General features: G+C 44.2%; 2 protein-coding genes across 3 annotated transcripts; both read right to left on the minus strand.

The window, feature by feature from the left end:
- Positions 1-557: 557 nt before the first annotated feature.
- rrn3 (RRN3 homolog, RNA polymerase I transcription factor) lies at positions 558-8,585 on the minus strand. Of its 2 annotated transcripts, XM_070923042.1 has the most exons (18): positions 8,347-8,585; positions 8,187-8,243; positions 8,001-8,090; positions 7,710-7,839; positions 7,529-7,588; positions 7,210-7,273; positions 6,149-6,218; positions 5,671-5,769; positions 5,312-5,395; positions 4,871-4,994; positions 4,120-4,250; positions 3,856-3,986; positions 3,572-3,759; positions 3,012-3,120; positions 1,890-2,042; positions 1,503-1,587; positions 1,458-1,468; positions 558-988 (listed from the first exon to the last, which is right to left on the minus strand). In XM_070923042.1, exons 1-18 carry the CDS (start codon positions 8,440-8,442, stop codon positions 847-849), a joined length of 1,824 nt encoding a protein of 607 aa, XP_070779143.1. In that variant the 5' UTR covers positions 8,443-8,585; the 3' UTR covers positions 558-846. The 2 variants fall into 2 exon arrangements, with proteins under 2 accessions (XP_070779143.1, XP_070779141.1); XM_070923040.1 differs by lacking the exon at positions 1,458-1,468 and having other exon boundaries at positions 558-996.
- Positions 8,586-13,308: 4,723 nt separating this feature from the next.
- Positions 13,309-14,962, minus strand: LOC139300799 (transmembrane protein 238). The gene is made up of 2 exons (XM_070923987.1): positions 14,400-14,962; positions 13,309-13,441 (listed from the first exon to the last, which is right to left on the minus strand). The coding sequence occupies exon 1, from the start codon at positions 14,911-14,913 to the stop codon at positions 14,413-14,415; it is 501 nt and encodes a 166-aa protein (XP_070780088.1). The 5' UTR covers positions 14,914-14,962; the 3' UTR covers positions 13,309-13,441; positions 14,400-14,412.
- Between the last annotated feature and the right edge of the window lie 7,117 nt (positions 14,963-22,079).

Here is a 22,079-nt window from a genome sequence, read left to right on the forward strand (position 1 = left end):
TAAAATTTAGCCTAACTAAAAAAAAAAGTTCTTAGAAAGAATTGGAGAACAATAAAACTAGGTTTCCAAGTCTGTCTGAAAAGACACGTCTTCTTAAAGGTCCCATATTGTAGAAAGTGAGGTTTCCACGATTTGTTTGATTATAAAGCAGCTCTAGATGCTGTATAAATACTGTGAAAGTATCAAAACGCAGAAACTGTGCCTTTAAACGAGCTGTCAGGACTTCCTGTAAGATTCTGATGTCACAACTACACAGTCACTATTCCTCCACAGCTACTCGGCAAGGAAACACAACAAAGGAATGTTTCACTTCACTTCCCATGACGCTCATAGAATGACTCTTATTGCATTAATAACATTAGTGGCTGTTTCCTGTTTCGCTTTGATTACTTCTCTCCTGTCTCAGGCTCAGACCCCCCCACCTTCAGGGTGCTTCAAGCACATTCTGATGTGTACTCCCAGGGGTCCGTCTCAGATCCCAGAGATGATTTCTTTCAACGTTGTGTCGTCTGCATCAGGTTTTACTCTGATGACATTCAGAAATAAACAAATACAAGTTCTCTGTAACAATATTTTACTGCCCACACAAAATACCAACTTGGATTTTCTCCCATACAGAACAAACAACAGTGTATGTAGGGTTCATTTAAAACTTAGGACTTCTCATAAATTAAAAGTCATGTGAAGGATCAGGGGAGGAGTCGCTCTACAGTGTTCTCTCTGCAGCTCTCTCTGTGAGGGAAGAGCAGGTCCGACCACGACTGTCTCCGGGGGGGGGGGGGGGGGGGTCTGCTCCTCAGAAGCTACTGGACTCTCAAGAGGTTTGGTGGTCCATCAGAACAGGGACTAGAACGGTCTCTGGAAGGCGATTGGGGGCGAACCCACGCTGCTCGGGCTGCGGAGGTTCGAGTCGTAGGAGCTGGGCGTCATTCCCACGATGCCCTCGGTCTGGGGCGTCTCCGCACACAGGAAGTCGTCCTCGTCCTCCCTCGAGCACTGACAGACACACGGTGAGCCACAACCACAGTTTTAAGTGACCATGACAGTCCAGATCCATGTCAACGAGTACACAAGAGTCTCATTTCATATATCCATGGCTTTTCATACATTTCATTTCATGCTCTACCTTCCCAACTGGATATATTTAGTTCTCTCAGTTCAGAGGCTACAAATACTACGTTGTGGAGCCAGTTGCTTTGACATTGATGATGTTGAGTCGATTGTCAGAAAACAAAATTGACAGCTGTTTTGACGACCAATTAATAAGTAAAATGACAACCGTTCTCTGGCTCCAGCTAAAAGGAATGCGCCTCTTGTATTTCACGTCATTTTGTGGGGTTTTTTTTCTTAAAAAGTAAGCGGTTTAGTTACTGATTTATGGGTGTTGGGGCTATCAAAAGCAAAATGAAGCGAAACTGACGTCCCTATTTTGGACTATTTCCTGACATTTTATAGACAAAATGCACTTCTTGAACATTGTTCAACCCCCTCTGTCATCTCACCTGTTGGCCTGATTTGGCGGGTAGCAGCTCTGTGTCTGCTAGTTCCTCCCAGACCTGGTAGAGTGGCTCAATCAGCTGACCAGACCTGCATTCACACACACACACACACACACACACACACACACACACACACACAAACACAAACACAAACACAAACACAAACACAAACACAAACACAAACAAACAAACAAACAAACAAACAGACCTGTTAAAGTTAATGCAAACGGATCTGCGGCCACTGAGCTTGACCCTGTGGTGAGACTGTTTTGGCAGCCACTCTTTCACATTAGGTTTAACATTAATCTCACAGATTACATTTCCAACGCGTTGGTCTTTCTAGAGGTTTGAGAGGTTCGGGTAAAGGCTGAACCGAGCCCGCCAGTGTACCTCTTGAGCAGGTAGGGGTCGAAGGGGAAGAAGCTGTCCAGAGGGTTGGTGTTGGTGGTCACGCTGTCTCCCCCTGCAGAGCTCCGGACCACCGGCAGTACGTGGCGGTTGTTCCTCTCGATGATGGTGTAGCAGAACACCACCTGATACTTCCTGCAACAACAACAAAGAGTTGGCTGGCTGCTGCAAATGACTGGGGGGGGTAAAAGGGTACAGGACATGTTTTAAGTTAGCTAGGCTACACGCCTATGTGCAATATCTCGACAGATAAAATGATGAAGCCTATAGTAACGTGATTGCTAACCTAGTTTGGTACAGAAAATGTAGTTATTACTGTCACTGAAAAATAACTGTTACTTTAAATTCTCATGTCGTCATTTACCTCAACTGCAGAGGGTACCCGGCCTTTATTTGAAGCAGGCCTATATTAGAGACAGGCCTTTTATTTCTCACGCGCTCTGTTGGATGACTATATTTGGTCATTTTTTTTTGTACAAAGCTTCCTTCTTTTCTGATCCGCTCCAGTCCATCCTTATATTTTTGTTACTGCATGACGCTGTCAATACAAACTCGATACTTCCTGTATCTGTTTCAAATTAAAAGTCCTGCATTGTTTTTATACTGTGCAACATTTGCAGGAACATGAACCTATATGGTGCTTCAAATGTAGCTGCTGCCATCTTGTGGCACTTGTATGTTACTACAAAATTCAGAACAACAAATGCTGAGAAGGGCATTATCATATTCATATTATTCATTAAAGAGATGGAAATGTACATTATGTTTAGATGGCACGGTCATTATATGACAGGAACCAGGAGTTTATCTACCCTTGTTTTTTTGTTTTTTTTGGCCAGGCCTGTATTTGTGGGCAGTTTTTATTTGCTCGTGGCGACCACGCCCCGGCCTATATTTGAGAACATATAGTTTGTCATATAATTATTATATAAGTGTTTGTTCACCTTGATAGACAGAGAGGACACGTGGATCAGAGGACGGGAGACCTCTGGGAGGGACAGATGAGGGGAGAGAGAGCAGGAGAAGAGAGGGCAGAGGAAAGAGACAAAGATGAGTCCAAAAAAAAAAAAAAAACCCTGACAGAGCAGGGACAGGGTGTGGTACCTGGTGATGGCAGCAAACATGCTGGTGACTGAGGGCAGGCAGACTTTGAGGGGGTTCAGCTGACACATCACCACCCGCTCCAGGTTCAGGCTCTGCAGGTACTCCAGACCTGACAAACACACAGACAGGGTGACTCTGGACTCAGTGGTTCTGATGGTCTGATGTTATTATTTGATGCGGATTTGCTGCCGTGTTTTCCAGTTTTGGGCCGTTTGTTGGAAAAACATAGCAATTTGAAAACATCACGACTATTTTTAACAGTTTATACATTAAATTAAATGCTAAAACACATTTTTAGTCATTTAGTGAACAAAATGTACATTAATGTTTGAATTTTTGAGCTGTAAATATTACTTTTTACTCAAAACTGACTTCAACAATTATTTGATAATCAAATTCAAATTTTCACAGCTGCAGCCTAAAGCGACTACCCACATTCAAAATGAATGGGAGGACTGGCGATTTCGCAGCCTCAGAGTGGCACAGTGACTCGTCACGTTAGAGCAGCGGGTGGTGTCTCTGCTGAGGGGCTGACGTTGGTGCAGTTCAGAGGGGTGTACCTTTCTTCATGTTGCCCTCCAGCATGGCTGTGTGTCTGAAGATGAGTGTGTAGAAGACGGCCTGGCATGTGGTGTAGAAGGGTCCGTGCAGGCTGATGTCGCAGCAGGCCTGTCTGCCGCTGCTGTCCTGGCTGTCGATGTAGCGATGGATCCACGAGAGCAGCAGGTCTAGGCAGGCCCGCACAGTGCTGCAGGAAGGGGAGGACGCTGGATTAGGACACCAAGAGGGGGGGGGGGGGTAAACTGCTCACTTCTATGGTTTCTGGAAGCAGAAATGAACTCACAGCAAAGGGATGAACTTGGCTCGGGCCAGGAAGCTCCCCAGGTATCCAGCAGCAGCCTGGCGGAGGACGGCAGGCTGAGAGGGGCTCTGCAGGATCTTCCACAGGTGATCCAGGAAGGCCTCGGCCAGGGCCTGGGACGCAGAACATACAAATCACCGGACCTCAGTCCAACTGATCACGTGTCTCACTGCTGAAGACCAGACTGCTGTTTCCTATCATCACACACACACACACACACTCATGCGCAGCGTGGTAAGTACTGACCAGTCTGAAGCTGCAGAGGTAAAAGAGTGTGTACTGGACGTGACAGGAAGCATGTGTTGGCAGAATGAGCTTGTCAAACACACTCAACAAATCTCGGTACATCTCCTTAGTCCTTTCCACATGCAGAGAGCCTGAGAGAGAGAGAGAGAACAGACGACAGACCACTGAGGAGGATGACACACCATACAACCAAAAACACTCACTACACAGGACCCAAAAAGTACATTTCACATTCTCTAGGATTCTAAAATGTATTGTGAGAATTTCTTTCAATTCTATTGGGGGTGTCGCGATTCACCGATACAAAGCCGGAGCCGGGTTTAACGTTAAAGACGCGACTACATGGATGCCTGTGGATCGATCTAAACGTACCATGAACCGCTCCGTGGGCCCGATTCTGAAGTTTACAAATCGATATCGACGCGAGAGGAACGTCAGCGTGGAGTTGCTTGCGAGGCAAAAAAAACGAAACTTGTCCGAAGCAGTTTACAGCGCGCCATCACAGCTCCAGTTCGGAAGACGTTCGGATTTCATGGGAAGAACAGTGTCAGGTCGCACCGAATCGCTCTGTATTGAAATGTGTCGTCCCTGAATCGTACCGCAGCCCATGTATCTGGATCTGTATCAGATCGCTTCATAGAGGGGGGACGCACACCTCCTAAATTCTATCTCTCAAACGTATTTCAGTCAGCCAGAGCCTCCCTAAAGCCTTCCTGTTACTGGTCGGTTATTGGCTGCGTTATTCAGCTACCGTTGACGTGGCAGACATCCTTGATGTAAGCCATCAGAACAGCCATCAGAGTGTCCAGCCTCTCAGCCACCGGGTGGGCCATCACAGCCGTCCTGGGGGGGTGGTCTGCTGACATGTCCTCGTCCTGACAGACACACACACACACACACACTTTGTTCTTGTATCTCAGTTGTTGGAGGACAAGTTCAGTTCTATTTTTTTTTTTCAGAATGTTATTCAATTGAAATTCGAAAGGTTTGTATTTCACTTCCTGTCATGCTCCTTGGGGATGTTTGCATAGTTAAATTTACTTCCACAATTCTGTCCTTTCTGAAACTGCCAGCCAATTTTTTTTAATTTTTCTATTCTTTACTTATAATCTACTTTATCACTGAGCATTTCAAACTAAAAATCTCCCCCCCAAAACCCCAGAGGACTCAGCGAACCAGTGCTGGCTGTTACCATGTCAAAGAGTCCCTCCTCACTCCGCTGATCCTGCACTGCATTCTCTTCTGCCTCCTCAATGTCTGACCGCAAAGCGCTCACCTGAAATATAACACACACACACACACACACTGTGAAGAACAGGAGGAGATCTTCACATGGAAGACATCGCCGATACAGATCAAGATACATGGGCTACGATACGATTCAGGGACGACACATTTCAATACAGAACGATTCGGTGCGATGCCATAAAGTTGTTTAATTCATTTTCCATTATACATACATACATAATAATTCTATAAAAGTAGCATTGCTTACAAAGACAGACAATGCGCAGACAGTCACGATTATTTTATGAGTTTAAAACCACTTACGTCCAGTTTGAGCATCTTTCCGACGATCACCTCCAGTACGTCTCGTCTAAGTGGCGGTATGTACGTGGTCACCCTCAAGAGGTTGTGGACGTAACACTCCTGTAGAGAGCAACAAACTAGCGGTCAACAAAAGCACTGCGGTGTCAGCGATGCAGATCAGAATTTACTGCTACGCACTTCTGATCAGCGTTACTGCAAACAGCCTAAACTGATCAGATGCCACTCGCTGCCTAGGAATGGCTGAACCCTCTTCGTTGCCTCCCCACGGGCTAAGTGGTCTGTTTCCCGATGTCACTGAAGTAACTGTGCGTTCTCTCTGTGACGAGGTCACCAGTAGATCATTCATTCAACCGCTCGCTGCTGTTCGAGGCCACTAGGTCACCTCTCAAGTGTGACGCGGTGCAACGAATCCCAACTGTCACTACGTCACATTCTGGCAGTCGTGTGCGGTGTGAGGCGTCGCCCCGTTGTCTCTTACCAGTGTCCTGGAGGACTTCTGCACGAAGGGGAAGTTCTCCTGCAGGATGGGCATCAGAAAGCGACTCGTGCTGAAAGATGAGGACAAACCTTTACAGTGCAGTGCACGACACCAGGGCAGGAAATGAGTGTTTGTGAAGATCCGATGAAGATCATGCTGTCTATATCTATAGTGTATTTTTAAATATGGTATATAAAAACACAATATAAAAACATATACATATGTGCGAATTTACCGGATTTTTGCCAGCCTACACAGTCATAATACTTATTTCTAGTAAACAATTTGGTTGTTTTAAAGAGGACCTGTTATGCTTTTCTTTATTTTCTGTCATATGTATAATGTTACAATGTCGGATATTCATACCAAACATTGCCAAATAATGAGGTAAACGTATGTAAACGTAATCCCTGCGAGGCAAAAGCTCAGGCTTCAGACTGTTCTGAACGCTCCGTTTCAGTTTTTTCAACCGCCGGGCCTATCTGATGTCAGACAGGCACGGATGTCCTTATATGGTATCTCTGCTCCAGGCACAGACGTGATGTTTATGTTTACGTAAATGTTGTTTAGTAACGTTAGGTTTACAGTTTGCCTTTGGAAATTCTTCCAAAGACTTCCGGAACTCCAATCAGAACGGCCAATCAGAAGAAAGTGGCCTGAAGGGGGGGGGGGGGGGGACCGAAACTCAAGCGGCTTGTTTCAGACAGAGGGTGAACTGAGGGGCTACATGAAGGGCCAGTATGAGATAAATCAGGACTTTTTTGAACTGTGAATCGTGCAAAGCTGCTCCAGTGGAGTCACAAAATGAAAATATAGAGCTGGATATGAGAATAATAGGTCCCCTTTAAAACACATAGGAGTAAATATCCCCCCACATTCCCTAAAGGGCTGTTGAAAGTCTCCAGACCAGCATGCATATAGCAGGTATGGACTCATGTATCATATTTGAAGAAGTAAACAAGGTTCATTTGGTTTGGTTCATTTCACTCTCCGAGTATGAAGCCAATTCTTCGAGACACGAGACGACAAAAAAAAACCTGGCAGAATAATAAGCGACTTACGATGGGACGTATCTGGTGATGAGCTGCAACGCCTGGTGACACTGATCGAAGTTTCTGGGGAGGTCTTAACAAAGCAAAAAAAAAAAAGGGGCCGTAGAGGGTTAATTTGTATTCAAAAAGAGACTTTGAGAAGGAGGACGTCCTGCTTCGTATTCACACCCTCTCACTGCCCTCTGAACCGTCCCCAAACATCAGCAAGCAGCAAAACACCAATTTACACACCTCGGCCAGACATAAAAACACACTCACAGTCCCTTATGTTTGAAACAAGCACTTCATATATGCTGATTTCATTTGAAATGAGAGGAACGGCACCTACTCTCGTCTTCGTCATCTGAATCAGAGATGTCGACTCCTGCTTCACAGATAGTCACTCTCTCTGGAAAAACACACACACACACACAAGTTATTTCTCCAAGTTCACCCCTTTGCCTTTGGGGGTAAACTTGCACCATATTATCATTTCATTACTTTAAAACACCAGTCTGGGGGAAACCTACTGGGAGTGAAGTGGGAGACCACCATCTTGAGGCAGGCACACAGGTAGACAGTCTGTGCTGAGACCAGGTTACTGAGAAAGGCCATGTACTCCTCCACCACAGCCTGGCTCCGGCCCACCCATGGAAGCCTCTAGAAAAAAAAAACACACACAACCAGAGAGCAGTTTCAGGATAATACAATATACATATAACGTTGTAGACACTATTCTACAAGAATCTGACTGTTTTGGGCTAATGGCACAGGTCCCCATGGTGGTTAGTCCACTCCTGCGGTTGAACCTAAGCACTCACCAGGATGGTATAGATGAGCTGCTCGTGGTCCTTGGTGAGCTCTGTCACACAGCTCCTGAACTCCTGTAGCCAGTTGACGATCTGAGCGTCCTGTCAGCGGAGAGAGAGAGAGAGAGCTCAACGAGGAACAAAAAGTTACACCAGATCTCGGGTCACCTCAAAAACAAACTTGACGCTTCACTGCACCTTTATCTCGGGGTCAGCCAGCTGATGCCTCAGCAGTTCATAGTCACTCGAGTCCCCCTTCGGACAAGGAGAGACGCGCTCACAGTTAGCAGCAAAGAGCTAGTGTTCATCATTAACACTTCGGTCAGCGTTCAAATGGTTAACGTTAACGGCCACTCACCTGTTTATGCTTAGCTAACGTTTCCGCAACGCTGCCTCCAAACCTGACGGTCTTAACAGGAGGAGTGTTCAAAAAGTCCCGACCGTCTACCTCCATATTTCACTGCGCTCATAGAAACGCCAACGCTTGTTTTTAGCAAAGCTAAGTTAGCTGTCTTCACGCTAAAAGATCCGGAAAAGACGCGGCGGTCTCATTTTATTCCGTAAGCTCGTTAAACAGCCGAATGTTTAGCGATAATGTTGGTGGTTTTTGTAAAGTTACTACAATGTTTTGTAAAGAAATGCCCGACTACGCTGTAAACAAGCACACGCATGTGTGGGCTCCATCTCCACAGGAGGAAGGGAAACAATTGCGCACTTCCGGAAGTGGATACTTCTTCTTCTTCTTTTATTTTACCGGCGGACCACAAACCAATTTTATGTTGCATGTCGCCACCTACTGCACCGGGGGGGTGTAAACATCGTGACTTAAAAACATCAAAAACCTTTCAAACAAACCAAACCAAAAGGACATAAACAACAACAACAAAAAAAAATACAATTATTTATAAAGAAGTTATACTCTGGAAATCAATCCTGTTTCATTTAGATATATAAATAAAGCCCTTTGAACCTGGACTTGTTTTTTTCCCCCGTATCTAACAGACCTTTGACGCTCCACTCCCTCCCCATCTACCACTCTGCCCTTCAGTCACAACCTATCAGCACATGTTCAACAGTTTCTTTACAGTTAGTAAGTTTCACATTTCTCCTACTCTGTCTTTTTCATGATGTCTAAAGTAGAATTCAGTCCTGTGTGTCCTCATCTTAACCTAGAAAAAAAATATCCTCTTATTTCCTGCATTCACCTCTATTACTTCTTACTCTGACTCACTTTTGAATTTTGTAATAATCTCTACCCTTAGTGTCGTTATTCCAAAATTCCTGCCAAGATGTCATTATTCCCTAATGAATTACTGATTTTGTGTCTGATCTCCCAAAAAAACCAATTTCTAAAATATCATTATCATTATATTATGCATTATTTTTAATGCATTTTTTTAGCAAGTGTATCTGCAACCTAATTTCCCCCTATTCCAACATGGGTTGGTATCCAACAGCAATGAACATCTGTTCCTAAATGTTGTAGATTCAATAAAATCATATATGCCTCAATTAAAGGACCCTCTCAAATTGGTTGTCCTGATTTTATACTTTGTAGTACTTTCACTACTTTGATTGGTTTAGCCTCCTCTACCCACTGAAGAGGACCTGATCCTGTTTGTCTCAGTTTAAGTCCTCAAAGCCACGATGTTTGCGAATGAGAAACTGTTCAATAAATAAATAAAGGAATAAACATAAAAAGTCTTCCCACAAGCTTGAGTTACGAAACAATGAACACAAGCCAGAAAATATGCTCTGTATAAGAGGATGCTATCTCGCTATGGTCCATGCACTACTAACATATAGTAAAATCATAAAATGTAATATTTATAATAAAATATAAATTGTTTTCATATTATTATTTTGTTAAATGAGATTTTCACTCAACTTAAGTGTATTGATCATTTGTTAATAAAAGATAAAAATCATATTTTTATCTAATAAAAAAAAAGAAGAGTTCGTGTGTGTCCCTTAAATGATTGTCCACCCTGTGGACATTCCCCATATTGGGGAATCTGCCCTTTTTTTAACGTTGCCCTTTCTGATCATTGCTGTGTCTTCTTTAAAATGACCACCTTTGCCGACACCAGCACCCAGGCGCTTACATCCCCACCTTCAGTTTCTGCCAATGATTTCAGTTGTAATGTTATTAATGCCTCTATGAAGACCAGTGTAAAAACTCCAGGTTCATTATGATATCTGTAAAGAGAAACTTCAATAACTGGGAACTAAAAAAGGTTATTAATATAAATAACAATAATGCACGCCGCACTGTGCTTAATTGGTTCCAATCACATTGACAAGATAGGGACCACTTTAGGGACCGCTGGTAATTGTGAATTTGAGCGAACAAAAGTCATCATGTGGAGTTCCTCAAGGGTCAAATCTGTTTAAAAAAAAAAAAACAGATTCAGTTCGTTGGCCCAGTCCATGCTGCCTTCAGCTCCTCGCTCCTCCCCTTGTTGATGAAGTATAGTATAGTAAGTGTAAGCGACAAATAATTAAAGTCCCTATGAAATTCAGTATGCTTCATCCCGTAAAACTCCCACCACTCACCAGGAAAACTCATCTCGTTCTCTAGCTCAGTTATTTGTTTTGTTTTTTCCCCACACAGCATGATGATGTCATTAAAGTAAAAAGAAGTGGCACACCCTTTTGTTACATTTAATGCACTACTCTATTCATGTGTTAACTTAAGCCAGGGATTTAAAAGTAGATTTGTTAATCCCCCTTCAGCATAAAGTGGTTGAATGGACTTCTTTGCAGAATCCATAATGCAGGCAGAGCGTATTGAAGCAAAGCATGGCTACAGTCAGAGGAAACAGCAGAATAATAAAAGCCAACTGGTTCCAAAGGTTGAACACTGAGACGTGTTATCAACACGGGTGGGAACAAGGAAGCCTGCTGCCGCCTACACCTCTATATTTCACAACAATACCAAAAGTCATCCGCTCACATTTATTGATCGCATTATACAGTTACATTGTGTTCTCCCTGCTGCAACAAGCACGAGTGCCCTGAAAGCATCAGTGAGTCCAAAGTAACCGGTGACATAGTATCTTAACAGAAATGATAAGTCTTTGGTAAGGTAATGGGTCACAGCGTAAACCTTGAATCCACATGAGCTGGTAGCCTGATCCAAGACACACGGAAGAAAGAGAGCATACAGCACCACAATGCCAGTTCTACATAGAGATGTAAAGCAAAAAAATCCACCAGAACGCAGCAAATGAAGTGTTTGTTTGCTCAAAATTTCCTCAGACCACTCGCTTAATATGTGCCCCCCGCCTCCTCATTGTTGATACAAAACCTACGCCCTTGATCACAGCAGAAGCTGCACCTGCTTTATGAACTGCCCGAAGAGCGTGTCTGCTTATAACCTGTTGTTATTTCGCGACACGTAACATTTAAGAACGTCTGAATAAATTGATTTTCATTTCTAGGCCGCAAAAAGAAAATAATTCTACAGGGTTTTGGAAAGTGGTGTAGGCTTTCGGTTTCCATTGTGCTTCAGGCACACAGGCAGCTTTGTGCGGTTGTCTCACAGTGCACCTCCAGTGCATGAATGATTGACTTTATTCAACGAATTGACATCAATAATTCAGTTTAATGAAAATATGGAATACCTAAGCTGGTTGAGTATGGCAGTAAATGGTTTGCCTTTCAGTAACACATGATGTAATTCATGTTGTAATAAACCTAGACCTGATCCAGTCCCGGACGGCCACCTCCCTCAACCCGGACATTTCAGTCATTCGGCAGCTCATACGTTTGTTACAGAAGAATGTTGAAACATGTAAACTCAACAGATGGTAGACAATCTTCTTAGCAACTTATAAGTTTGGGGGAAAAAATGACATTAGGTGGACAAGGTGAATAAACCCCCACCCCCCCCCCCAAATTTGCCCAACCAAGAGTCATTTGTGGGATGAGTTAAAGGGGACCTATTATGCTTTCCCTTATTTTCTGTCATATATGTAATGTTACAATGCCAAACGTTGCAAAACTTCAAATAATATATGTAAAAGTAATCCCTGTGAGCCCAAAGCTCAGGCTTCGGACTGCTGTAAATACTTAGTTTCCAAGTTTTTTCCTGACGTCAGCACAGATGATTGCCCCCCCCCCGCTCAGTCTGTCAGGGAAACATCTTACTCTTCAGCTGCTAAATGCTCCTCTACGTTTACTGGCTAGTCTCTAGACTTCGCTAGAGAAAGGTGTATTACAGTATTCTAACCAGGAAGTTACAAAACGTTGTACAAAATGTTTCTGTTGACATTCAACTGTAGGACGTTTTGGTCCGTCCACCTCTGGATGACAACACGGTCACGAGGAATCAATACTCTGTTCAGATTGTCAGGATTCAAATAAAGGTAAAATTGCATATTGTCGGCATAGAAAAAAAGGTAGGAAACGTTGTTCTGGCTGATGATGCGACCCAATGGCAGCGTATAATTAGAAAACAGTATAGGACCGAGGATGGACCCTTGAGGAACCCCGCAAGACGCCGCGTGGACAGAAATCATCCCGTTAGAGAGGCGCAAGACAAATCATGTGTATGCGCATTGCAAAAATGAATCAAAATCTCTTTCAAGCGGAACTTGTCCGCCAGTGAATCTATACCTTGTCATTCAACCCCACTGATGTAAGATATTGTTGGATACTGAAATAACATAATGTTCACTGTTCAATGGATCACAATGCAGTGGTGCAGTCACCATGTGCACACACAAATGCACGAATTGAAACAGTCACAAATATCACTCAAAATATCTAAAATATGACTGGAATTGAATGGAAAAATCCATCAGAGGAATGCGTGGCTCTAAATTCAGTTTGTTTTGCAGGCAATATGCACGGCATGCATGGTACAAGAAAGCAAATGTGTTTTGCAGCCACGAGATCGTAATTATGCAGCACATTTTGCATGTCTGTTCGATTCGTACTTTCAATTCGACCCCCCTATTGGTTACAGTGTGACACATAAAAAGTGCCATCACTCCTTTGTAGTTTCAGTTTACTTTTGGTTCAGATTTTAGGGCTTTGGTTTCTTTTATTTACAAAAAACTGCCCTGGTTGAGTTCTATGACTCCTCCTACAAACAGTAGGATAAAAAAAGATACCATTCATGTTTCATATTCTGAACTATGGATTTCCTGTCAGACTGGGCTCGGTCATCACTGTGAATTGCTGAAAGTCCGTAATTGTAACTACAGTATGTCTGCTGATCTAAAAACAGACTCAATCCATGCCGCCATACTGATTAAAAACATTTATTAGGAAAATATACATTTTAATAAAGTATTTAACAAAGACTGAACAACTGCTAACACTTATCATCGTCAATTATTAATAATTCTCATTAAAAAACACACACACACACATAAACAGTAGAAAAGTTGAGCATCAACTGGAGTCAGCTGAAGACACCGCAAGGGCCGGCTCCGGTCGAGCCTCTGTGGGGTAGAAAGTGGATGAAACATCATTATTAAAACCATGAACGCAGAACGGAAGAGGGTTTTGAGGTGATCACAAAGTTTCCTTTCCATGCATCCTCATCACGGGCCTTTACTTTAATCTGTGGCTGCTGAGGGTTTCGAGGAAGTTTCAGGTGGGCCGGCTATTGTTTAAACTAAGGGCTTGTCTTTTAGCGAGCGGCGGAGCGCGGTTAATGATTCATCCAGTGATAAGAAGTTTCACTGCCACAGGTAGTCCTTTCAGTTCCTCATTTAAACTACATCACACCGAAAGAAAATGAAGTTGTACTCTGCTACTCTACAACGTTATAGTACAATATAAGGATCATTTATACAATGTAATCCTGTTAAACCCTCTTAAAATGAATACATTTAAAACAGGACACATGATTCCTTTTGTGTCCACAACCCCCAAGGATACGTCTTAGACGTGTTTTGTTTTATGTTTCATATTGATCTAACATCGAACACACAAATGCAACACAGTAACCTCACTTTGCTGACATGTGGATATTCACATATGTGGATTATTCCCATTTATTATATTATTTCTGGGGTTTAATGGCTTGAGGGGGATTTTACATTCTACGAAAAAACACACACATGACACATGGTTGTTTTTTTGTTTGTTTTTTACAGTACGCTTGTCATATTTATTGTATTTCTGTTTTTGTGTTTGTTTTTTTATCTCTAGGATTTGAGAGTGTTTAGGGTAAAACACAAATGAATGAAAAGTAAATTCAAATACAAAAGGATTTGTATTTTTTTTTCAGTGTGAAGAGGCCTTTAAAACAACCTTTCGGTCATCACTAAGGGACAGTAAGATTTACAGAACGTGTTCAAAAGACAGGCAATGTAAAAGAAAGCAGAAAATATTTGTCTCGTCATGGGATGGGATGGGGGGGGTCACAAGGAAGCGCGTGTCATTCCGACTCACCTGTCGCCCTGCGCTATGTAGGTGAAGTCTCTGTTGTTGTGTGCGGCATCTCACCCGCCACAGAGGAGACCGCGCTCGGGGTATCCTCCCGCGGGGTCACCGTTGTCATAGCAACGGCCACCTGCGGCCCGCCGGCGGGCCTCGGCGCGCGGTCCGTGCGTGCGCCGGACGGCCCGCCGTTCCTGCGCAGCGAGCTCCTGATGCCGCTGGACACGCGGCTGGAGAGGCGCCTCACCGCGCCGCTGATGCCGCTCAAGCCGCCCTTGTCCTTCTTCAGGAGCCCGACGTCGTCCTCCAGCTCCGCCGGGGGCACCTCGATGTTCCCGGAGTACCAGAACACCCACCAGATGAGGCTGAGGAAGATGACGATGGCGCCCGCGTAGATGAGCAGGTCATAGAAGAACACGTTCGCGAACACCCCGATGAGAAGGACGGCCAGGCCCGCAATGTCAAAGGCGACTGCGAGCCAGAAACAGCACACGCAGCGACCCAGGCCCCGGTAGACTGGTTCCATGTCAACGTGCAGTTGTAGCCCGTGGCCCCCCGAAGAGACGCGGAGGTCTCTGGCAGTACCCGCCGCTTATTTCCCAGTGCCTTTGTGCCGCGGCATCGGGTTTCAGGGCGGCTGGAAGGTGAGCCAGGTGAGGCGCTCAGCCCCCGCTCAGGTCGCCTCCCTCAGACTGCAAGAGGGAGGGGGCGTGGTGCCCCGCTGGAGGAGGGGCTGTAAGCACCACCTGCTGTTCTTGGAATGGACTATTTGATTCGTCGGTGCCAGTGGTAACCCAGACTTGACTGCCCGTGTAAAGTGAGTGTTGAATGTGTGGGACCACAGCAGATAAGGGACGCAAACACCTTATTAATGAACTGAGATTCATCTGTTTTAACAAGTGTAACGACACTGGCAGGGTAAACAGAGGCTGCCAGTCTCCAGACTCCTTACGGCCTCCAGCCCCGAGAGACAACACAACACACACACACACACAAGCCGTGGCAGAGGCTGTGGGGCCGCTGATTCATTTCCGAGGCCGGGGTTGGTGAGGTGTGGTGAGGGGAAAAAGGGAAGCAGCAGCGTGCCAAAGTGCGAGGCGTGCCTGTAACAGTCTGTTCCGACGTGAAACAGGAAGTAGTTTAAACGACCGTCAACCTTGTGCATTGACACGTGCCAAAGTAACAGGACCTCATTCCCTTTCAGTGTTAAATAAGGTCTGAATACGGGGCTGTGTTTCATTTCTCTGTGTTCTGATCCTCTCACAGTATTTATACAGCACCCAGACTGGCATTATAGTCAAACGAGACTTTAGCAGAGCTGAGGGCTTTCATTTCCCGTCCGTCCACATCTCTGAGGGCCTGTCGAGCGTGACCCCCTGGTCAAGAAGGCACAAGCGTATATATATATATCTTGGGATCCACGTCAGCTCCTACCGCTGCATCATCAAGAGCCTGAACCAACTCCGCCACAGTGCCTGAGATGTCTGAGAAAACCTCTCGCCTCAGCCACGGACCGGTTGCCCTTCACGTTCACTTCTCCCATTGGAGCGAATAGACCTGTCGCTGGTCTCCTGAAAGGGGGCGGGGCAGTGGTCAAACCCACGTGACGCCTTGATACAGGAAGCGACTCTTGAGTTGAGCCGTCTCCTTTTCTAAGCTGCCTGTGATCTAAGTAACATACGCAAAATGTTATACTTTTCTATAGATTGAATTATTATCACTAATGCTTCAGTGTCCAAGTGCAGTTTTTGCTGTTGTAGTCGGCTGAGGTGGAGCACTTCATATTCTATCTATCTGTATGTGCGTTTTGTTGCGCTGGCACTCAGTGTAATAACAAGTTGAATCGAATCCAATCTAATATAAATCCTCTTTCGTTGTGGAGCAGATTAGTACGTGCATTCAGTATATTTTACAACGCTTTCTGTTGTATCTGCATAGTGCACACAGACAGATGGACACGCTGCAGGTTAGATTAGGTCAGGTCAGTTCAGGTCAGTTTTGTGTGTGTGTGTGTGTGTGTGTGTGTGTGTGTGTGTGTGTGTGTGTAGGGGTGGAGTTTGGGAGCTCCGGAACAATCAGAGATGATGGATGTGTCCAGCAGCACTTCTCTGCCTCGGTAATCCCGTTCTGAAAGACTTACACGGGCCCACCAGCAGCCGCAGTGAGCAGAGAATAAATAAATAATGAGAGAGCAACAAGGAGACAGATGGGCAAAACACAAATTCCAACCTTTTTTTTTTTTTTTTTAACGAGTTTGACATAGTCATCAAATAAAATAGAGAAAAGGCCCACAGGAGATACATATATATACAACACACATTCACCTGCATGGTTTTCATATGTAGAGGGGGGGTTTCGAGCCTCATTCTCGCCTTCAGCCTGGCTCCAGAACTCTGAATCACTGGCCACGTCTTAACTGTTTTTTTCCCCCAGCGGTTAAAGTTAGGCCTATCGTCGCGCTCACTGGAGATACAAGTGGCCAATCAGAGCTTTGTAGGTGGTATTAAGAAGGTTTAATTCATCACACACGGTCTTTATGTCATTACATGCCAGCAAGTTTTAACGTCCTAACAGGTTCAAATCTGGTGTCCCAAGATGTTAAGAATGTGAAAATGTTGTAATAAACTTAGTCGGAGGTGGTGGATAATATAACTTACATACTGATCTACTAAAAACCCCTCATATCAATAAAAATAAATAAATAACAGTAGTAGTTTGAATTGGGTGGGACATTATTTATTCAAGTTTAAATGGAGAAAGAAAGTAAGTAAGTGGAGGGCAGTCATACATGGCTATGATATTGCATAGAAAGGCAAAATAAAAGGGTCTTGCCACGTTGGTCTCCCCGTGGCAACCACAAGGAAACTTGCTTTTCACCGGACACAGACCTTCGTGTCGGGAGACGACAGAATAGTCTCAATAAATAACCAAAAAAATCAAAATAATGAAAAGCATTTTGAGACTTTCGTTTTTGGTGGGAGGTCAGATTTGTCTCGGGGAGGAGGGGGGGGGGACTTGATGACATTTCTAAAATGCTGGCTATGGCCCCGGCTGGAAATGGCGTGGACTGATTAGCCCACCAACAGGAAACCGCTTGACGTAAACGTGGTGTCGGACTGCACGATGGAGTGAAGATAAAGAATGCTCAAAATTGAAGCAGCGGCAGAGGTAGAGGTGTCCTGACTTTTTAGTCGTCGGTCTGGGTCCAGCTCCAAAAACACACCTGTGTGGTCATTTCAATCAAAGATGTGTCCCATGGTGCGATTGTCACAAAGCAGGTGGTTCATGGGGTCCCGGGTGGTTCCGCATCAGTGACGTTTGTGCTCCACTTGGTGCCCCTTGCCGTGGTTGACCTCGGTGAGCGCCTTGCGCTCCAGGCTCCGTTTGAGCATGGGGATCCAGACCAGGCCGGCAACCAGGAACACCAGACCCGCAGAGAGGAACAGCGGCCCCAGCAGGTAGGGAACATTGCCCGCCCGGGTGAAGTAGAGCAGGGACAGGGCTGTGCCGGATCCAAACAGCAGTGTGCCCACGCTGATGGTCACGATTGGCTTGAAGTAGAGGAGCCAGCAGGATAGAGCCAGACAGCCACGACAGCGAGGCGACTCCCCGTCCTGGAGAGGTTTGAGTGTTGTGGAGACCTCAGTGCCCACCCCATGTTGGGAGGAAGGATCCATGGTTGATACAGTGACTGCTGCGGACACACTAGGGGACACTGTTGAAGTACGTTGCACCATATCACAGATAACGCCACAGGTCAGGATACAACTGACAACAAAGTCTGAAAGGAAAATTCTGACATTATTCTTTTTATTATTATTTATTTATTTTGCCAAATCTCTTCTTCCAGGGAGTCCTGGTCAAGACAGCAGCACAAGCAGTTTCACATAAAAAAATATATATCACGTGTTAGAACACACACACACACACACACACACACACAATCACACAAGGGAAATGGTACAAGAAGAGAGGCATACAGGCCGTACCAGCGATATCCATAACACATTCCACCTCAAGTCAAGGTTTATGTAAAACATTAGCATGTTTCTTTCAGGCCAGACTCGGTGGAGTGGGTGGATTCAAAGATCTGGACCTAGGCAAGCCCTAGTGAGTATAGAGTGCTGCAGGAATGAGTCCTAAAACCCAGAAATGAGTCCGCATTTCTACACTTCCGGTCCCCTCGTCTGAAAGTCGATGGGTTTTTTTTGAATGGGGTTTTGGTTAGATGCCTGAAATAAGGTCGGTGGTTAATTTCCACGTTTTGACCCGACCATGGTGTCGTTCCTTTATAGCCGTAACGTTAGCTTTTTACTTCTGGCAATTCCATTTACGCTTCCAAAACCATAAAAGTGGCGTTCATTAGTGAAGATTATCTTGCTGAACAAAATGTGTGAGTATCATAAACTGTTTGTTTTGCCACAGAGCTTATTTTCTGCAATAATCCAAAATCCCGTGGAACAATCCCATCAGCTTTCAGTCGAGGGAAGACGAGATGCTAACTTCCAGGTTTGCCTACAAAAACATGTCACCCCTGCAACAACTCTATTAGAGGCTGCAGGACAGTGTATGTGGGATTGAGTCAAAATAGTGAACAAAATGAAAAGAAAAAATAAAATGTCACCACAGGCATTTGACATGTGACAGTAGAAACAGCTCAGGGGCGGCTCATAATCTGGTAAATAATTACATGAATGATGTCTGAATTCCATTTAGCTGCTTCAGTTTCGGTGTCCTGACATTGCTCATGTTAGCTCACTGTCACACTCTCACGACTGGGACAATTCAATAGAACCTGTGTCAACATGTCTGCTGTGGAAAAAGGTCAGTGGAGCTCTTTGGCACACACACACACACACACACACACACACAATACTTGTTAGTTAGAATATATTCATCGTTGGTTTCGGTCTTTTCATGGGATTTGTTGACAATAAGAAAAACATAGAATAATGCCACTATTACTTATTATTTTATGATTATACGCACTGAAAATATACTTTTCTTCCTTTAACTCTAAAATACAGTTTTCTCTTCTCGTTACTTAACCTTCCTGCAAAATCTGCAAAATCAAAATAGAATACGTGCAAGAGGCCTGAACTCTGAAGTCTGACAAGCAGCGGATCCATAGTGTGAACCATTGTCTAAATCAGTGTCATTTTATCAGCAACATAAAACAAGTGTTAAACGATAAAATGTTATATGGTCATCTCCATCTTACCTGAAGCCTCCCGTTGGACCGACGCCGACCACAGCAGGCTGACTGCTGCTGGACAACTGCTCTCATCAGAGCCACACCCACCGAGCTCACCCATCACCCGCCATCCAGACTCACAGCATCGCACTAATCCACCTGCCGGAGGATTAGTAACATTCTTACATAATAATAATAAAAATTAAAAAAAAGTAGGTTAAAAAAATTTGTACTAATTTAAGAAAAAAGTGAAATATGCTGGAGGTTAAAACCAGTGGTGAAGAAGAAGAGCACAGATCCTTTACTTACTTGAGTAAAAGTACCAATACGACAATCTAAAAACACTTGCAAGTAAAAGTCCTGCCTTCAAAATAAAAGTATCAAAAGTAAAAGTACTCCGCATGACACTATTAGATTGTTAATACTGAAGCATCAGCGTTAGAGCAGCATTTTACTGTTGCAGTTGATGGAGGCGGAGATAGTTTGAGCCACTTTATGTACAGATAGATAGTTTAGTCCAGTGGTTCCCGACCCTCCAAAGGGTCACAGGATAAATCCGAGGGGTCGTGAGACGATTGATGGGAGGGGAAAGAAGGAAAAAAGTTCTGATACACAAATCTGGAGTCATATTTAGACCTTTTCTAATATTTGCTCTTTTTTTTTTTTTTTTTTTTTTTTAATATTGCATCATTTAACCTCTGTGAGCATCAAACAGTGAGAGGCTTAGAGGGGAAATGTCTCTCTGGTCTCTCCCTGACCAGTTCCTGGTCACAATCCACAAAGGTTGCAAATCTCTGGTTTAATCTTTAACAATGTGTTGTGTTTATCATATGTTTCTTTCTTTTAATGTAAAAAAGTATACTATTACTTATCATTAATAGAAGAAAACACAATACAATTAAGTAAGTAAGTTAATAACAAGTATTAGAGACAGAATTGATCACCTCCTGTCTTCAGGTGGTATCTTACCTTCAAACACAGGAATCTCAACAGGAAACGGCTGTAAAACCTGATGTATATTTAGATTGCTTTTCTCCCATCGACCTTCACCAAATAACCATTTCTTCATCTAAGCCATCAACTTGTCTCTTAGACCCCATCCCAACTTGGCTGCTTAAAGAGGTTTTACCTTTAGTCAGCACTTGTTTACTAGACATGATCAATCTGTCTTTATTAACAGGCTACGTACCACAGTCCTTTAAAGTAGCTGTAATTAAACCTCTTCTTAAAAAGCCCACTCTTGATCCAGAGGTTTTAGCCAACTATAGACCTATATCTAACCTTCCCTTTCTCTCCAAGATTCTTGAGAAAGCAGTCGCCAACCAGCTGTGTGATTTTCTACATGACAATAAGTTGCTTGAGGACTTTCAGCCAGGTTTCAGAGCTCATCATAGCACAGAGACAGCACTGGTGAAAGTTACAAATGACCTTCTAACTGCATCAGACAAGGGACTTGTCTCTGTACTTGTTAGGTTAGATCTTAGTGCTGCTTTCAATCCTACTACAGAGACTGGGGTTCGATCTCCGACTCCCCCCGTCATGTCGAAGTGTCCTTGAGCAAGACACTGAACCAGCACCTTGCATGGCAGCTCGGTCGCCATCGGTGTGTGAATGGGTGAATGTGACTTGACTGTAAAGCACTTTGTGAACCATAAAAGTTGAAAAGTGCTAAATAAGTGAGACCATTTACCATTTACTAAGCTGGTCCTATTTAAGTGCTACAGATCGACCTCAGTTTGTACACGTTAACGATGAATCCTCCATGCACGCCAAAGTCAGTCATGGAGCTCCACAAGGTTCTGTGCTTGGACCAATTCTATTCACCTTATATATGCTTCCTTTAGGCGATATTATTAGAAAACACTCCATAAACTTTCATTGTTATGGAGATGATGACCCAGTTATATCTGTCGATCAAGCCAGAAGAACCTCATCAGTTAGCTAAGCTCCAAGCATGCAAACCTGGATGACCTGCAATTATCTGATGTTGAACTCGGACAAGACAGAAGTTATTGTTCTTGGCCCTGAATGCCTCAGAAACACAGTATCGAAGGATTTGCAATGTTACGTATTGATACATACGTAACATTGCAAAAATCAGGCAGATCCCGTCTCAACCAGATGCAACTAAGTCTAGCAAACTAGTCCATGTATTTGTTACTTTCCAAAAAAAAGCAGAACAGGAGCCAGAGCCTTCAGGTATCAAGCTCCTCTCCTGTGGAATCGGCTCCCAGTTTGGGTCCAGGGGGGCAGACACACTCTCTACTTTTAAGAGGAGGCTTAAAACTTTTTGATAACGCTTATAGTTGGGGGCTGGCTCAGGCCTGCCTGGACCAGCCCCCTAGTTATGCTGCTATAGGCCTAGACTGCTGGGGGACGTCCCATGATGCACTGAGCTGTCCTCCTCTCTCTCTCCATCTTTACACATTCATGTCCCTCCAATGCATGTTACTAACTTTATTTGTTCCCCCGGAGTTTCTTTATGCTTTGTCGTCTCA

This window comes from Enoplosus armatus, chromosome 17 (assembly GCF_043641665.1).
Source record: "Enoplosus armatus isolate fEnoArm2 chromosome 17, fEnoArm2.hap1, whole genome shotgun sequence".
In the NCBI taxonomy this organism is placed as follows: Eukaryota; Metazoa; Chordata; class Actinopteri; order Centrarchiformes; family Enoplosidae; genus Enoplosus; species Enoplosus armatus.